Genomic DNA, 19,022 nt, shown 5'->3' on the forward strand with positions numbered 1-19,022 from the left:
CAGAGCATTAAATAATCCATTAGTCGCCAGATGCACACCATTCAAATGGGCGTGTTATCTTTGCCAAGCAAATTGCCACCACCAATCCAAATTTCACAATGGTGATCTGACTATGACAACAGAAAGCACTACACATGTCCACACCTTCAGACCACACTTAATATCACTTAGGGACAAGGATTACATCAAGAATGTCCGACACACTGAACATGGCATTCCTAATATTTTCAAACTTCAGAATAGTGACCAATATTGCTTGGTTTCATTTGGGAGTAATTATAAATGTAAACATGTCTCAAAGCCCTCTGAACAGTGCTCCATCAAACACACTTTCAGATACCTACATGATTTTAATCAATGCAGCTTGCCATGTTCATTTTAACAGGAGTTAGGGTTGGTTTTTATGTTACCTTCAAAGCATGATTGCATCATTACATCGTCTTTCTATTGTAAACTACCCTGTAGCACACTTTTGACATACACACACACATACATACATACATACATACATACATATCCACATGGCAACTTCTCACATTGTTTAGTTTATTTTGTTAGAACTTGCATATGACATGGCTTCTACCTATATTGCTGGCCTATGTATTTTGAATCCTCTGGTTTTTACCCTTGTTTGTATAGTTCAGGAGAAGCTAAAGTGGTGCCCTCCAGATGAGGCTGGACTACAACTCCCTTTACCCCTGACCATTGACCTTACTGGCAGTGGCTGATGGGACTTGTAGTCCAACAATGTCTGGAGGGCACAACATTGGTTCTCATTCTACAGAAGAGGAAAAAATAGGTTGTTTTCCAAGAACCTCTCCTACTTGCTCTGGGAGCAAATGGTGTGATTATTTTATTAGGTGCTGTTAGCTACGCAAATAACATTATAACAGCAGCAACAATGTGCCACCACTAAAACACAGAATATTTTAAAAACAACAGTCAAAGGGAAAAGAGGGAAGGAAACTATTTATTCCCATCCAGACAACACGTTCAAACATTGCACAAACATAACTTTGTGCAATGTTAAGTGTGGTAAAACAAAGAAAAGCAGATTTATGCATATGTACCGTATTTTTCGCTCTATAACACGCACCCGACCATAACACGCACGTAGTTTTTAGAGGAGGAAAATCCGTAGGCATGCCACCCGTAGGCATTCCTCCATAACACGCACAGACATTTCCCCATACTTTTTAGGAGGAAAAAAGTGAGTGTTATGGTGCAAAAAATACGGTAAATTCTTGTTTTGACACCAAATTTCACTGGCAATATAAAGAAACTGAGCTACTCCTCCCCGCCTACCAAATTGTCTTTGAATGTGAATGGTACACGAGACAGCGAGGACTAAATTTGATGTCCTCACACTGAAGCAAACACGCCCCTTCCCAAAAAAAGAATTGACAATTATAAGCTTGTAAGTAATATGTTGGCGAATTTCATGTGTTCTTTAACAGCTTTTAAAAATACCTCAAAACAAACCTAATCCATCTTTTAGCTGTTGGCAAAGTCAAAAACAAAACTTTTTTAAAAATTGAAAACCATACTAAAATTACAGGGTAGGATAAAAGTAAACCATAATATTAACTTATGAGCAAAAGGCACATGAGGTCCAAAAGATCCTGAGATATATACAAACAGCTAAGTTATATGGACTTTTGCCACAACACTTAAACCAACTGTTTGGTGAAAAATCCAATCTGCTATAAAGGCTGCGTCTTAGATGCCCGAATAATGAAATAGCACAGTAAATCTGGTTTTTGCGTGTCAGGTTCACAAAATCCTGCCTTTTACTTCAGGCCAAAAACTTTGGGTGAAACGGTGCTGGTTTCAGATTCAGATCATATCCACACCACACATTTAAAGTACATGACTTCCCCCAAAGAATCATGGGAACGGTAGTTTGCTAAGCATGCTGCTGTTGTAGCTCTGTGAGCTGTAAACTGCAGTTCCCAGAATTCTTGGGGAGGGAAGTCATGTGAATTAACTGCACTTTAAACATGTGGTGTGGATGTGACCTCAGAGTTATAACACAATAAAATACGTTCTTGCTGGGATTGTATGCATATGGCCCACCTAAGATAAATTGTGGTAGCACTTGAGGAATAGGAGAAAGGATGATGAGGGACCAAACGTATTCCTTCAAGCAATTTATAAACCAGCCTTCAGTAACAGGAATACCAATCTCTCCACCTAAGCAGCTGTTCAGAGCTACTGCTGTTCAGAGCTACTGCTCAGGGCCACCCTTATCAGTGCTCCAAAGAAGGCAGGAACAGCGAGCTCTGGTTTCCCTGCTTCCTCTTTATGATGAAGCCAATTTCAGGTAATATGTGCGGAAGAGAGGGTGAAAAGAAAAGCCCCATTGAGCAAATGGAAGTCCTTAAGTGACTTTGAAATTACTGAGCATGGCTCAATTTCATTGGGTCTACTTAGCTGATGATCACCTATTAATTGATTATTAGGATGGAGATTTAAATCTGTTTGGCATCTAACACAGGGCAGTCTCTAGGCAACTTACAATCAGCTTCAAATCCTTTTGAAATACCAGCAATTACCCCAGTGAAGAGGAAAGTAAGTTGTTAGTGTTGGCATCAGGCAGGCTTTACTTGGGAGAGGGTGGAGCACAACTGAAAATGGCCCTCTTCTTTTTGATGCATATATAGAAATATACTTCTGCACACAACCCCTAGCTGGATCAAGACAATGAAATGTGGCTCATGGATCATCTAGATCAGTGTTCCCCAACCTTGGGCCTCCAGCTGTTTTTGGACTACAATTCCCATCATCCTTGACCACTGGTCTTGCTAGCGAGGGATGATGGGAGTTGTAGTGCAAAAACAGCTGGAGGCCCAAGGTTGGGGAACACTGATCTAGATCATCCAACCTGGTGCCCTTCAGATATTTTTGGACCACAATTTCCGTTATCCCTGACAATTGGCCATACTGCCTTGGGCTGATGGAAGATGAAATCCCAAACATCTGGAGGGCACCAGATGGGGGAAGGCCGAGCTAGGTCTTCGTAGGTTAAGCAGAAAGATGGTAATACCTCCCTATCGCTTTGCTAGACTTAATGCTCTTGCTTGGGATTTCTCTTGCAGAATACCACAAAGTAACATCTTGATTCCAATTTTAGTTTTACGTATCTTCGCAAGATAACCAGATTTCCACCAGTCATCCAAGCATGGGCAGAACTGAGGTTTGAGTTTAGCACACAACAACTAAAACAAAGTCTGCAAACATACAGTCATACCTTGGGTTGAAGTAGCTTCAGGTTAAGCATTTTCGGGTTGCGCTCTGCAGCGACCCAGAAGTAATAGAGCGCATTACTTCCACACTCAAAATGACGTCACGCATATGCACGGATGTGGCGCATCGTGACCCGCACAGACGTGGGTTGCGTTCGCTTCAGGATGCGAACGGGGCTCCGGAACAGAACCCGTTCGCATTCAGAGGTACCACTGCATTCACATTTACATGTAGGGTTGAGTTATTAGGCTCTGTCTATATACAACTTCGGTTTCAAGGCAAGTTCCAGACTGCCACCTGCTGGCTCCAGAATTTCTTGTAACTCTAGTATTGTGAAGAAAATCATTGGTAAAACAGAAGCACGGACAGAGTCGCAAAATACAGATTGCCTCGAGGCTGTCACTGCTTTGTGGCAGGGATTCAAACGCATGCTGGAAATTTAGGTTTGTGCAGTTAAAGTGGGAGGAATGCTCTGTTGCCCTGGAGAGAGACAAATCCACTTTCAAACAAAATACCACAGCCATTTGAAATCAAGAAAGTGACAAGATGAATTACTTACATTAATATGTGCTGGATGAATAAATAATGAACAAGAAGATATGTAAACACCCCACAAGCAAATCAAAATGTATGCTTAGTATAACTACTCCATAAACACATCAGAATGAATACAGTGGTATCTCGGGTTACAAACACATCGGGTTATAGACTCCGCTAACCTGGAAGTACAGTGGTGCCTCGCAAGACGAAAAGAATCCGTTCTGTGATTCTCTTCGTCTAGCGGTTTTTTCGTCTTGCGAAGCAAGCCCATTGAAGGATTAGCGGATTAGCGCTATTAGCGGCTTTTAGCGGCTTATCTGCTGATCGGATCAGCTGATAAGCGGCTTAGCGGCTTAGAAAAGGGGGGGGGGAAGGGAAAAAAACCAGCAGGAACTCGCAAGACATTGTCATCTTGCGAAGCAAGCCCATAGGAAATTTGTTTTGCAAAGCACCTCCAAAACGGAAAACTCTTTCGTCTAGCGAGTTTTCCGTCTTGCGAGGCATTCGTCTTGCGGGGCACCACTGTAGTACCCTGGGTCAAGAACTTTACCTCAGGATGAGAACAGAAATCATGCTCTGGCGGCGCAGCGACAGCAAGAGCCCCATTAGCTAATGTAGTACCTCAGGTTAAGAACAGTTTCAGGTTAAGAACGGACCTCCAGAACGAATTAAGTTCATAACCCGAGGTATTGCTGTACTCAAGAAAAACCAGACTTAGGGCTCATCCACACTAGAGTTTAATGTGGATGTGAAGTTGCTCGTGTCTCTTTTTTTCCATGGTGTCCACATAACATCCTCCTGACTGAAGTGTTGGCCCACACTTTCCCCCTGCTCAGTTGAGGTTTCCTTACTTGGAGCAATACGCACACATTTTAAAATTATTATTTACTGTTCTTTTAGTTCTGTTCTGTGGTATTATAGTTTATGGTAGGGGCAAAACTAGGTCCAGGGGGAAGCGGAGATTCTGGCTGAACACGGGAAGGTTCTTTCACTGAGAGCTGGTGATGGGGTGCTCTCTTGGAGAGTGGTGGAAGGATTTGGGCAGAGGTCTGGGATTCTTTGGCTGCAGTTCATGCATTGCAGGGGACTGGACTGGATGGCACTTGGGACCCTTCCAACCCTGAAATTCTATGATTCTGTGAAAGTCTAATAGAGTGAAAACTTTGAATTTCAGAAAAAAACATGTTTTGGGGTAGCTTTTTTTAAAAAAGGTCATGCACACCGGTGAACATGTTTGTGGGTGGAGGAAATACTAATTTAGGGAAGGCGACAACGCACCATACCACACCACAGAAATATATCCCCTCAAACACCTGCCACTAATGTGAATAGGAAACCATCAAAAAAGATTTGGGAGGCATAAATGGAAAGTGCTTATGTACACAAAGACACACAAACACACACATGGAAAGAGCAGCCTAAGGCCCTCGTGTTGACACACCCCTTTTTCTAACCATTAGCTTTGTGCAAGCAAATCAGGATTAATATTGAACCAGGAACCTGGAGATTCACACCTTAACTGTGTTAGGTATTTTTATTATCCATATACCCAGCAGAGGGCAGCCTTAGATCCAAAAGCCTGTCCTGAGCTCACTGCTTCTCAAACATTTTGAAACAGGACCACTTGTCCACTTAAACTAACCCCCCTTTCAAGTCCTCTGCTGCAGAAAATGCAAGAACAGATCAGCCAGCAAGTTTATATTTTATGTTTCATTTTTAATGTCAATATACGCATAAGCACCCAATTTAAACAGAGTACCATACAGGGAAGGAAAAGACAAGAGGGAGGGAGCCAGTCTTTTAAAGGGGCATCACAACCGCAATGGTTTTCTGTTGACTGGGTGAAAAGCCCAGGAAAAGGGGGGAGCCCCTCATTACATGACTGAACCAGGAGCACATTGGGAGCCATACTTTTAGAAACACCACTCCAGCTGCATCTTGAAAACCTATCTCAAGATTAAAATAGAAGTATGCTAAGAAGGTCCGCTCTCCACACTTTGCAGTAATTCCCAATAATGCAACCTAAACATGTCCAGACTTGACCAAGGGGATTAAATGTCCAAGAACTCCACAATATCCTTCACCCAACACAAATAACTTTTCCCTTTGATTTTTACATAGCCCAGCAGTGCAGAATTATTTAGAAAAAATGTGATTAAGGTGTCAATCATAGGTGTCTGTACTTAGAAACCAAGGCTCACCAAAATTAAGGGGATTTGTTCCTGAACAGACCTGTTTAATTTTGAGCATTAAACTAAGTCTTCAAGGCCCAAAATTGTCCCCAAATCACCAGCTTAAAAATACAATTTTCCGACTCACCCAGGGGATAGCCGAACCCACCTCTCCTCCAATAACTCCTCTTACGGTACAGCCTGGACTCTGGGGTTCTTAAGCACAGGCCTGGGAATCTCCTTGCCCACTGACTCTCCCATTTCTGTCTATGGCTTGGCTTTATGCAGCAGAAATATCTGCAACACTATGGTGACCAATAGTTACTACAGTCACACAATCTCTCACTTGAATGTGTGAAATAATCTATACCCTATAGAAAATTTCCCACTTGAAAATGAGTTGCTGCCTTAGCTACTTACCTAGAAATTAAATTCTGCCTGAGATGCGCATCACTGGATCATTCGATTGAACAGAATGACGGCTTCTGATGCTACATTCTCCTCTGCACCAGAGGACTGGAAAGCAGCCGATTTTCAAAAAGGGATCCAGGCAATTACAGGCCTGTTTTGATGAAAAGCGTTTTTTTAAGGAAAGCTTTGGTGAAAAGTGCTAAGATAAAACGATCAAGCAGTAGCAACATGTTCTTCTGCAAAGTCCCGACCCGTCTCACTAACATTTAAGAGTGTCAACAAGCATATGGATAAGATTGAACTGGTGGACACTCTTTACCTGGACTATAAAGTCCTTCACTAAAGATTCCTGAGCGAATTTAAAAGTCATAGGATAAATATAGAAGTCCTCTTATGGATTGCTAACTAGTTAAATAACAGGAAGCAGGGAGTAGGAATAAATGCACACTTCTCAAAGCAGAAGATAGAATTGGGGTTCATCCAAGGATCTGTATTGGGACTACATCTTTTTGACGTGTTCATACTTTAAGAGATGTGCAGTGATGCACATGGAGCTAACCCCCACCCCAATTTATTCACACATATACAGAGAGAAGAGGAAGGGGGGAGGTCTGAGCTAGCAGTGAGACTAATCAGGAAAGGTATCTTGGGGTTGTAGTGGAGAGTGCAGTGGAAGTGTTGACTCAATATGCAGCTGCTATTGGCAAGGCATCAAAAACAATCGATCTCATAATGCCTCTATAATATATTGTATGACTGAACAATAGCTATGTGTATATAATTTTGGTCACTATGGGTATGTTCACATTACCACTTACTTCATATCCAGTGCTAGTTTTTGAAGCAACATTCACAGGTCATTCACCACGATCCGTATTGATCCTATTGTTTGACAAATAGTACCTTGGGTTAAGAACTTTGCTTCAGGATGAGAACAGAAATCGTGCTCCGGCGGCGCGGCAGCAGCGGAAGGCCCCATTCGCTAAAGTGGTGCTTCAGGTTAAGAACAGTTTCAGGTTAAGAACGGACCTCTGGAATGAATTAGGTAAGTGCTTAACCCGAGGTACCACTGTATTCTCTGGTACCATTATAGACCAAGCTTATGGGACTTTTTTGTGCCAGAACCTTGTGATCCACCAGCTAGAGTGGATTTGGGTTAGACCCAGCCCCTCAAATCCATAGCTGCTCCTTCTCACTCTCAAAACACACCCCATGCATCCATAGATCACACTCTCTCACACTCATTGCTCATATACCTCCCTTTTTCTCACCTTCTTACCTTCTTCTGGTAAGATCCATAGATCACACACACTCTCTCTCACTCATTGCTCGTATACCTCCCTTTTCCTCACCTTCTTACCTTCTTCTGGTTCACTTTCCTGGGAGTAAGCCTCATTGAATACAGCAAGACTGACTTCTGAGCAAAAAGGGCATATGGTTGTACTGCCAGTCACAATTGCTTTAGTAGGCTGGAGAATTCTCTAGCAGCTGTCAGATTTAAAATGCCAGCAGACTCAAAGAGCAAGATCTCTCCTGCTCTGAACAAGCATGTCAAACTGTAGTCAGCAGCTATTGTGTCCCTACGAGAAGCACCAAATGGCGAAGTCAGAGCAACAATCAAAGGACACAACTTTTGTGTTTTAATTTACTTTGATCAAGGTGTTTTATTGCATCTCAGAGGGTACACATGCACTGGGTTTTTCTCAAATCAAAATACAAAGAAAACCCACTTTGAAATTCTCTCTCTCTAACTCTCTGTCATTACAGTGTATGTTATCCCCACAATAAGTTCAGATACAACCACTTTTTAAAAATGGTACCATATATTGATTAAATAGTTAATTTGAAAGATTTAGGTGAACATCTTTCCAACCTAATATGCTTTTACAAAGAGCTGCCAAGCCACTTGTAACACTGATCAACAGTGACCTTATTAAGGAGTCAAAAATCTTAAGCCAAGCCATCAGCACAAACAGTATGAGAGAACAAACTAAAACGTTTAAAGGAACACAATTTTTTTCTCTGTTTACAGTAAAGGGTGCAGTTCTCCAGTTTAGTGCAACCTCTAATCACAGACAGTACGGAAGATACACAGCGGTGTATGGGAATGGAAAAAACACTACTAGTCCAAGGCTCATACAGAGAAGCACCAAACTAATTGATGTACATAAAAGCTAAATAAAAAATAAAATAAAAATGATTCATGATTTGCCAACAGATACACTGAGCGACCTAATTAACCTGACAATCCTTAAAATGTCTGCCCAGCTAGGATTCCCCCCCCTTAGCAACATGGCAAGGAACTTGCCCTTTACTTATTTTCAGTGCATTTAAAATAAGAGCTGATAAATAAGCTGGTTTTAAAATGGGAAACAAAAGTCCCTTAAATATTTTAAAATAAATTTGATAAGGTATGTTCAAATTTTTTTTTTGGAAAAAAAAGTCTTTGCAAAGGAACTTGAAAGAAGATGTATTAAATGGGAGCTCTCTTTTATATTACTTTTTAAAATTATCTTTATAACATGTACAGTGCCACAAAAATAAAACATATTCCACAACAAATTCAGAATCCTGCATTTGGGGGAGGGAAACGTTTTCCACACAAAAAGAGTTTGTAGGATTGAGAGTGTTTTTTTCTTACTACCTTGGTATCATTACACTATTATTTTGTATAACAGATATACAAGAGAAACTGGACTTCAAAAGGGAAAAATTTAGAAGGTTTGCCAAAGTTATTTACACGGAGACCTCCAGAAACACAGACACATCGCTCCAAATGGCTCACCACACAACAGCTGCATAATCTGCCCCTATTGGATAGGTTCAGAAAAGCACTAAGAAGGCATCAGAAACATACATCCATTGTTTAAAGTTGTAAAACACATAAATAATAACCCAAGTACACAAACTGAGAAAGAGAGAGAGAGAGAAGAGGGATAACAACTAAGATAGTACACATTCCTAATGTTCACTTTCACAGCTGTGCTACACGTTTTGGAAGTAGGAGAGAAATCTGTAAGTACTGGGTTTGGTAGTGGTGGCTCACTTGGACAACTCCGAGCAACAAAATTCTTGTTTGTAGATTCCAAGCTTGCATCTTCAGTTATCCTGACAGAAAACTACAGCTGTGGAAGTTGGGGGTGGGGGGAGAGAGCAAAAGAGAAAAACTAAGCAACAAGCATTTGAATTAGTTTCATGATCTGGCATTACCAAAATACAAACATAATTTTTATTTGTATGCCGCCTTTCCATAGTTCAAACCATGCTCCAGGCGGCTTACAACATGAAAAAATACATTTACAACATAACAAAAGTAGTCATAAACAATAAATAAAACATCAAAAAAATACACAGCCAAACTGAAAAAAATTCCACATAAGTCATTCTAAGATCTAAAATAAACAATGACTTGGGACGGAAGGCGAGAGGCATGGGGGCACCAAATGTTGCCGATGCACAAGAAACCAGTGATATTTGGAAGCCCACTGCTAAAACCTTCCAAACTTAAGAAAAATTAGTTATTTGACTTCAGTCACCTAAGCAAATGCCAGAAAAGAAAGTTCAAGTAAGTAAATAGGTCCGGCAATGCTATACCTTAAACAGTTCATAAGAAATCCTTGATGTTAAGATCCGCTAATGGGTCCTTTGATGGTGGTTTTTTGGGACTCTGAGTGGCAGGTGTAGGACTTGGAGAGAGCTTAATGGGTTTCCCATCAGTCAAGAAGAGCATGAAACAAACACACAAACAAAGGAGAGAAGAGAAGAGTAGAGTATAAGGACAATGGTAAGATAAATATTAGGATTCACGTATGAACAAAATTAAGATGCAATAGATAATCTGAAGATTAAAATTATTCAAATGTTACACCCTGTCCCACAAATGTAATTTATTTTAGACACATTTTAAGTTAAGCGTATCTAGGGATGGAACACACTGTAGCGGGTACACTTCTGCACTTAAGTTGTGCTGGCAGGTAAGATAGAAGACAAATGAGGAGATAGTGGCTCCCTGACCCAGAATGCTGTTTTGTTTAGAAAGGAACTTTATCTTCTCAAGTTTGATGATGTTGAGTACAAACTAATGCATTTTACTATTTATTTATTTTTACTTGACGATTTATTTACCTAACTTGTATTGAGGACAGCATCTTCAATCACGAAAGAAAATGGGTGCAATAAACCCATTTTCTTCTGCTAAAGGAAAGTGGCATGCAAGCATTTTGTATTACTACAGAATGACTGCTCCCCACATCAAATGGGGAGTGTACTTTGCATGGACGCGTGCAGCACCCCTGATCCTAAACGGCTCCTAGCAGTATTGCCTGGCATCGCCCCCCCCCCCAGGCTGGATACCTGGAAGTTCCCGCCCAACCTCAGACAGTCAACCAATCCCGGTGGGGGAGGCTTTGCCAGGGGAGTTGGCCAGGTAGGGGGTGGGACTTCCCTACCCACACAATAGAGGGTGGAACTTACCTGGGGAATCACAGTCGGCTCCAGAGCTTCTCCCACCCCACCCTCCCTCAGTAAAGGTTTCTTTTGCAGGTTAACTTTGTCACAGGTATGCTGGCGCTGCTACATATTGGTTGCTATGAAAGGGCCGGAAAGAAATTTTCCTGCATTGGCAGGTTTTGCCTTCCCCATAGCAAAACGTCACAACTTTGGCGGTTTCAGGCCTTGGGTGGAATCCTTTAGTCTTTCTTCCCTAAAAGGGAAGAAAGCGGTGACCCATGCCCCCCCTCTGCAGCGGCGATCCCAGGGTTCCCCGTTAAAGGGGTTGTTCTGAGGGGAGTCATTGGTCTCCCCCGTGTTGTGGTGAATTGGGGGGCAGGCTCTCTGCTTGAACAGATGTTCTCCAGAGACAGTCCAATCCCCACTCAATCTGGATAAGCCTGATGTTCCCCAGATCCCTGGCTGCGGACTTTGAGGGATAAACGCCCAAGGCCTAAGCCAAGGTCTCCCTATATCTGAATCTTAAATAAAGTTGTGGCCAATTTTAATCCCGTAACACAGTGTTGTGTGTCTTTATTCCACACGGGAGCCAGCCTTGTGTTGGGGGGGGTCTCTGCCTGTCCACGCAAATGCAACTGCTCTGCATGGAAGCCAAAATATATTGGAATACAGTCATATCGTGGTTGTCTAACGCCTTGGGAGTCAAACGTTCCGGCTCCCGAACGATCGAAACTCGGAAGTGAGTGTTCTGGTTTTTGAACTTTTTTTGGAAGCCGAACGTCCAACGGGGCTTCTGATTGGCTGCAGGAGCTTCCTGCAGCCAATCCGAAGCTGTGCTTTGGTTTTCGAAGGTTTTGGAAGTTGAACGGACTTTCGGAATGGATTCCGTTTGACTTCGAAGGTACGACTGTAATGGTTTAAATGTTTAAAACACTCAAAGGAGTTTAAAAGGTAAATTGCTGAAAATACAGGAGAGGGTCACAGGTCAAAAGAGGAGACATAAAAGCTAAGCTGCTCCGGAAAAAAAGACCTTCTAGAGAGAAATTGTTAGCCCTTACTTGTGCACCAGCTGCTGCAGCTGCTCCAAATGGCGGCCTCATCATAGGCTGTCCGTACATAACTGGCTGCTGTGGCATCATTGGGACACCGGATCCAGGAGGTTGCTAGGAAGTATTAAGAGAACAATGAGTGATGCATGCAGTACAAACAAGGCAAGCTTGAGTCTTAGCTGGCTGGCAACATCTTGGCAAGACAGGTACTGCTAGCCTCCATCCTTTCAGGTATGCACAGTCCAATTAGTGTGCCAGAGTTCCACTATACAAAAATCAAATCTCAACAACAACAATGCACACTTCTGGTAGGTTGTATACAGTGGTGCCCCGCAAGACGAACGCCTCGCGAGACGAAAAACTCGCAAGACGAAAGGTTTTTTCGTTTTCGAGTTGCTTCGCAAGACGAATTTCCCTGTGGGCTTGCTTCGCAAAACGAAGCTTGCCCCTGCACCCCGGACCTCTTTTGAAGCAAGGGGCGGCGGGGAGAAGATCTCTTCTCCCCGTTGCCAGCCCCGCAATCTCTGGGGACAGAGAGATCTGTCCCCGGACCCCTTTTGAACCAAGGGGCGGCAAAGGGGAGAAGCGATTCTCCCCGCTGCCCCTTCCCTTGCTTTAAAACAGGTCCGGGGACGGTCCCCGGACAGTCTCCATAGGAACGCATTCATTGATTTTCAATGCATTCCTATGGGAAACCGTGCTTCGCAAGACGAAAAACTCGCAAGAAGAAAAAACTTGCGGAACGAATTATTTTCGTCTTGCGAGGCACCACTGTACCCTATTGTCAGTAGTTGTCAACTTTTTCAGACCTGGGACTCACCTTTAACCCAAGCATGCATTGTGGGACTTATTTTCTTCTTCTTCTTCTTCTTCTTCTTCTTCTTCTTCTTCTTCTTCTTCTACTACTACTACTACTACGACTACTACTACTACTATCTATCTATCTGTATGGTGGTAGTGCTGCCACCTTAGATCAGGCTGTGATCCATTACTGAGTCCTAACCAACCAGATGAAGACCAACGCCCTTTGTAATCTGTTAGCAAACCCCAGCAAACTCCTTATGCAGTGCACTGTGTATTGTGCAGTGACAAGCATAGAAATTGGTGTTCGGTGCATCGATTGGCATCAGATGTATCCTTTTTAAAGGGAACGTGTTCCTGGTCTTTAAGGTTCAAATGATAAACTTCAATGTGTGACAAATGTCTGGTGAAAACTAAGAAGGCAGGACCGAGGAAAGATTCCTGGGGCAGAGCTTCAGAGCTCTGCATAGTTTTCTTGCTCCTTCCAGAAGCATGCAAAATATTCAAGTTAAGCAAGGTTACAAAAACGGTAATGTGGGCTGACTTCTGTTTTTCCTCCTGCTGCTGAATGCTGACTTTTTTTTTTTAAAAAAAGGGCAAAATATACAAGTCTTGGCCATAACCAACTTAAAAAGGAAGCAAAGGCTAAGTGGCAGGTGGCGGCAATCCTTCCTGTCATTGTTTTTTTGTTTTGTTTTTTAAGAAAATGACTGATCAAATGCAATCTCTATTATTAAATGTCACTCACCATCCCAAATCCTGGTGCAGGCTGTGCAGGGGGGGCACCTGATGTAGGAGGGGCAGCACCTGCTGGAGCTCCAGATCCTGTCTAGAAACCAGGATAAGAAACACCAGACACTGATTACAGATGATACAGATATGAACGCACGCACACACTCACTTCCAACATTAAGTCACTGTTCAGCACTCGTTACAGAAGCCCATCCTGCCATTTCCACATCCTGCCAAAGTTAAATCAACATAGGACAGATTAATTGTATTAAAAGCTGTCATCCAGCAATTATCCTCCTCTTCCTTGTTAACTCGCCTTTCACGCAAGTCTCAAGGATTTACAGTTATACAATAAAAAAAACCTAACATACAGTCATCAATTTAGTTTGTCGAATGTTACAAAGTTCTGGGTTTATTCAGAGCTACCTTTGAAAATATTCAACTTCTCTACATTATTCACTTGTTTCTCAAGCAGACAGCCTCATAGCCAGATCCGAACACAGTGACTTTGGCCTTAGTTCCTGCCTTGTGTGCAACCCCTTTCCACTAAACTGCCACAGTCTAACAACAACAACAACAACAACAACAACAACAACAACAACAACAACAACAACAACAACAATTTTTATTTACACCCCGCCCTCCCCAGCCAAGGCCGGGCTCAGAGCGGCTTACAAGCAATAATAAAAACAAGTTGAATGATTACAACTTAAAAACAAAATTAAAATACAACATTAAAATATTGAAACATTAAAATATTAAAATGTAGCCTCATTGCAGGAGAAGGAAAGGAAAAAAGAAAGAGAGGGAGGGAATCAAATTGGCTCCAAGCCAAAGGCCAGGCAGAACAACTCTGTCTTACAGGCCCTGCGGAAAGAAATCAGATCCTGCAGGGCCCTGGTCTCATGAGGCAGAGGAGCCAGAGTTGAAAAGAGTCTAGAACTCTGAAATGTGCTGGGTCTTGAACTGGCCATACTGTCGCCATGTGATGGCAAGAGGTGCAAAATGTGGCACTAGGATACTGTCGCTAGGCATTTTGATCACACCATGCTTATCTTGCTTTTACTGCACTGGCTGCCAGTTCATTTCCTGGCTCAATTCAAGGTGCTTTATAGCCTTAAATGACTTGGGGGCAGGAGACCACAACAAATGGCTTCTTCCATATGTTCTTCCCCAGATCATCACTGGACCCTCTGTTTCAGATTATGTAGTCCTGTGAGGCTAGTCAGGCAGTGCGCAGCAACCAGAGGCAGAGCTTTCTATGGATTGGTGCCTACCCCATGGAATAAATTGAGATTTGCCAGGCCCTGTCTCTTTACTGTTTTAGAACACTGTATTGTCTGAATATTTTCTTGTTTAATTTGACAGTTTTTATATTTCAGCCTGCTGTCCCAAGGTGGTGGGTTGTTTCACAACAACCAACAACACTATCAACAACAGTGATTTTAACAAATATTCTAGCTTCCCATGGTTTTTAGCACTCTGGATTATTCTCTGAAGTAAGGCTGGGTATAGTGAACAAAAGCGTTAAGGTACAGGAGGCATAAATTGAAAACATGCTTTCATTCAAACACTAAGGAAGTGTTATGCTCCCGGAACAAATGATAAGATAACTACATAATTTAAACAATAGTAGGATGGGATATACATTTCCTAAGCTTTCTAACATTAGTGTAAACAGACTTCAAACAATCCAGCCCGTAATAATGGTTTTCTAGGGTGACAAAGCTCTTGCTTGTGGCAGAGTCTATTGAAACGGCTGATCAATTTATATGCATTTCACTAAAAATAAGAAGTATCAACAACACTACATACCATTGGGCCACTTGGAGGAACGCCAGTTGACCATGTTGCAGGTGCTACTTTGGGTTGCCAATTGGCTCCTCCTGTCAACTTCCTCTCTCCTGCATTCCACTGAAGATCTCCCCTAAAACAGACAATGATTTTGAATGCTAATCAATCAACCAACCAGCTAAGGGGCAGTATTGGAAATAGTGCAATATTTTGGGCTGGAACAAAAGCAATGTTTAGATTTGCACTACTACTGGCTTTTGGATTACAAAATGAAATACAGGTATACCTCATTTTATTGTGCTTCACTTTGCACTTTAATGCAGATATTGCTCCTTAAAAGGATACGGATGCAGCTGTAGGCAGCCTGCCACTTCCAGCGGAAGGAAGCCTCCTGCCACCGCTGCCACTTTCTGGCCATGGGAGTGCAGCTGGCATAGCGCTCCCTCCCCCCCTGAAGCCTTGGGGGCCTGGCTTAATAGACTACAGTGTAATGCAAGCATAACTTTTACATGCACTGGGAAACAATTTTGTGTGTGTGTGTCGCTTTATTACAATATTGGCTTTATTGTGGTGGTCTGGAACCAAACCCGCAACATCTCTGAGGTATGCCTGTACAATGTTTCTTAATCTTCAGTATGCAAAGGAAAATACAACAATTCATAAAGCTTTCGCTTATGAAACTGTGGAGAGAAGTACTAGCACTCTATTCTGTCATAAGAGACCAGGTTTTTACTGATAAGACCATTCTATTTTTGTCACCTTTCCAAAGAATGGATTTGAAAGAATACATAACCACTTAAAGACTATTTATAGGCACTGGGGGAGGAAGAGGAGTGGGGGGGAGCGCACTGCCCCCAGCAGCGCAATCCCAGTAGGGTGCCATCGTGCCCCCCCCCCCGTGCTGGGCGCCACGCCCCTGCAGGCAGTGTGCCCCGCCCCCAGGACACGCTCTACACCCCTGCGGCCGGTGCGCCACACCCCCAGGACGTGCACCACGCCCCCAGGATGCACACCCCAGCCCCGGGACACACCCCAGCCCCACCCCCACCTGCTCTCTGCTCCCTGGTGCTGGAGCATGAAACTCCGTCACTGTTTATAGGGAAGCAGAAGTTTCATTAAAAATACTACTAATAAACAGAAGCACCGCAAATGCAAAGTCAGTCAGTAAAAAGTACAGTATATTCATGTCTGGAATTTTGATTTTACTAGCTACTTACTTCTTTGATGTTGTACCAGAAATTCCAAGATCTGCAAAGATGGAAAGGTAATTTGAAAACTTCAGTTTTGCCCAACTTGCATATAAAGATATCAAAGTCTATTTCAACAGTTCTTACAATGACCAAAATATGCCTGATCATTTTATACATAGGAACATGGTATAAGACAGCTTTATGAGTTGGAGAGTTGGTTCAATGAGCTCAGTTGCCATCTAGCAGCAGTTCTGAGGAACCAGTGACTCTCTAGATCAAGGTTTGGACTACAATTTCCATCATCCCTGACCATTGGGTCCTCCTAGCTTGTAGTACAAATACAGGTGGGGATGTACGTTTGAGAAACCCTCCTCTAGATGGTGTTGGACTCCCAACATTTCCAGTTATCATGACTAGTGGTCAGGAGCGATTGAAAAGGGGATTCAACATTTGGAAGGCCACAGGTTTTCCATTCTTGACTTAATGAAACCATTGACTAATGAATGCAATTTTGAGCTCATTGAATCATTAAGGGTCAACAGACTTAAGCAGCATTTATTCAGCTATTAAAAAAAAGTGACTGAAATGAAAATAACGCACAATATATCAGAAAGGTTTCTCACACTATTCAAGGACAGATGCAACACTGAGATGCAATTGCATAATCCTATCTGTTCTGGGCATCTTCATGCAAACAAATGGCCTTTATTACTGTCATCTGAGTGTTAATCTCTGAAGCATAAAGTAAAGCCAGAAATCAATGCTTATTTTAGGTAGCATTTACTGGCCATCCATGTAACCACAAATTTAATTTTCTACTTCTCACTTTAAACGCTACTCTTAGGAATGCGAGTAATTTTATTTGAACTATTATTCTTCCATTTACTATCTAATTTTTTAAAAAATGTCTTCAAGTGATTTGCTTAACTTGTTGTAGAAATGAGCCAACTCAGCAATATAAAAAGTGTTGTATATACTTCAGTGTCACAAGTTCAGGACGAGAACAGGAATTTCCTGTCACACAGAAAATGAAAACCTCATCACTTTGTCTTCCTATAGGGGAAGAAACACATCCTTCTGCAATAACTATTGAAGAGATACAAAACAGAGGCACACTGAGTGTAAATCATGTCTGACTGATTAGTACGATACACCACGGGTCACCGAAAAATAAACAAAGTGAAACCCACTTCCAAGCATTGCAGTTTCCCAAACTTACTCCCTACTAAGTTCGCGAGAGAGGAATCAAGATCACTTCCAATGCCTTTGGTTGCAGCTGAAGTAGAAGAGGCGGCTATTCCTGAAGCAGAGAGTGGTTGACCAGATGGCATCATAGTTGGCATAAGGAGGTCACCTAAGCCATCAAACACTGTAGATTAAAAAAGAGCAGTAGTTTAGGGCACCAATCTTTTGTAAAGCACGGCCTGGGTTAACACGGGTCAAGGCAACTGACATCCAAAATGGTCAAACCATGAACTTCGTAACACATACAATCACTACAGGTCTTAGTACCACCATCACATAGATTTAATGTTAATGTAATGCCAATGGAAGGCATGCATGCAAGCTATCTGGCTAACACACTGAAGCTTACTCTAATCCTGTATATAATTTATTCTAATGAATAATCTGAAGAGCTCCAAATAATGACTAGTATTTTACTTGGAAACCTCTTAAGATGTAGCATACCCTGCATTTCTACACTGCTTAGCTTCCAACACCATTACCATGAATTCAGATGGAAAGAGAAATGAAGTTATGGGTTTTTTTTTCAAAAAATAAAATAAAAATCAAGACAAGACCACATATTATTATACTACAAGAATCTTCTATGGGGTCTTTGTTACATTCTGAAATGTCAAACAGGGCATCTGTCTGGACACTGTTTCCTCCCAGGATAGTCCTTGGGAGAGGTTAGGAGTAGGTCTCAGGTTTGCACACTCCATCCCTTCATTTTTCCCTGTGGTGGGAAGAACAACTGAACTAGACAGTAGGCCACTATTTGTGTATGAATTCAAGGTATCACAGTCCACTTGCCAATTAGCTTTCTAAGACCAGAAAAGAAAGCATGGAGTTAGGTAACTACTGAAATGAATTGTGATTGCTGCAGAATTGCAGATGTGGAAGGAATTACCATCAGAGAGTCGTTTCATAAACTACATTCAATAACTATGATATCCCCAAGTTTAAATACCTGCAGCCAACTTTTTAATTTTTCTCCCTTCAAAAACATCTGAACTACCCCACATTTAGCTTTTACATATGGCGAAGAGAAAGTTAGGGACACCATATGGCAATGGTTTTATTGCTTCTGGCAGGCAAACGTGGGAAGTTTCAGAATATCTCCTTGAATTTTCTCTATAATACAGTGGTGCCCCGCAAGACGAATGCCTCGCAAGACGGAAAACTCGCTAGACGAAAGAGTTTTCCGTTTTGGAGGTGCTTCGCAAAACGAATTTCCTATGGGCTTGCTTCGCAAGACGAAAATGTCTTGCGAGTTCCTGCGGGTTTTTTTCCTTCCCCCCCTTTTTCTAAGCCGCTAAGCCGCTTATCAGCTGATCCAATAAGCCAATAAGCTGCTAAAAGCCGCTAATAGCGCTAATCTGCTAATCCGTCAATGGGCTTGCTTCGCAAGACGA

The 19,022-nt window shown here is 42.2% G+C and overlaps 1 protein-coding gene and 1 long non-coding RNA gene across 2 annotated transcripts in view; one reads left to right on the top strand and one right to left on the bottom strand.

The window, feature by feature from the left end:
- Positions 1-19,022, top strand: part of LOC308583449 — a 193,056-nt gene that overhangs the window by 32,160 nt on the left and 141,874 nt on the right. The gene's annotated exons all lie outside the window — the stretch shown is intronic.
- SNAP91 (synaptosome associated protein 91) overlaps positions 8,000-19,022 on the bottom strand; it is a 69,377-nt gene continuing 58,354 nt past the window's right edge. The window contains exons 24-30 of the mRNA XM_081187394.1: positions 17,603-17,752; positions 16,411-16,441; positions 15,215-15,326; positions 13,416-13,496; positions 11,876-11,980; positions 9,963-10,065; positions 8,000-9,493 (exon numbers count right to left, since the gene is read on the bottom strand). Of these exons, the coding sequence (XP_081043520.1) occupies positions 9,973-10,065; positions 11,876-11,980; positions 13,416-13,496; positions 15,215-15,326; positions 16,411-16,441; positions 17,603-17,752 (572 nt within the window). The 3' untranslated portion in view covers positions 8,000-9,493; positions 9,963-9,972. The remainder of the gene's footprint in view (positions 9,494-9,962; positions 10,066-11,875; positions 11,981-13,415; positions 13,497-15,214; positions 15,327-16,410; positions 16,442-17,602; positions 17,753-19,022) is intronic.

Source organism: Podarcis bocagei, assembly GCF_964188305.1.
Source record: "Podarcis bocagei genome assembly, chromosome: 3".
Lineage (NCBI taxonomy): Eukaryota > Metazoa > Chordata > Lepidosauria > Squamata > Lacertidae > Podarcis > Podarcis bocagei.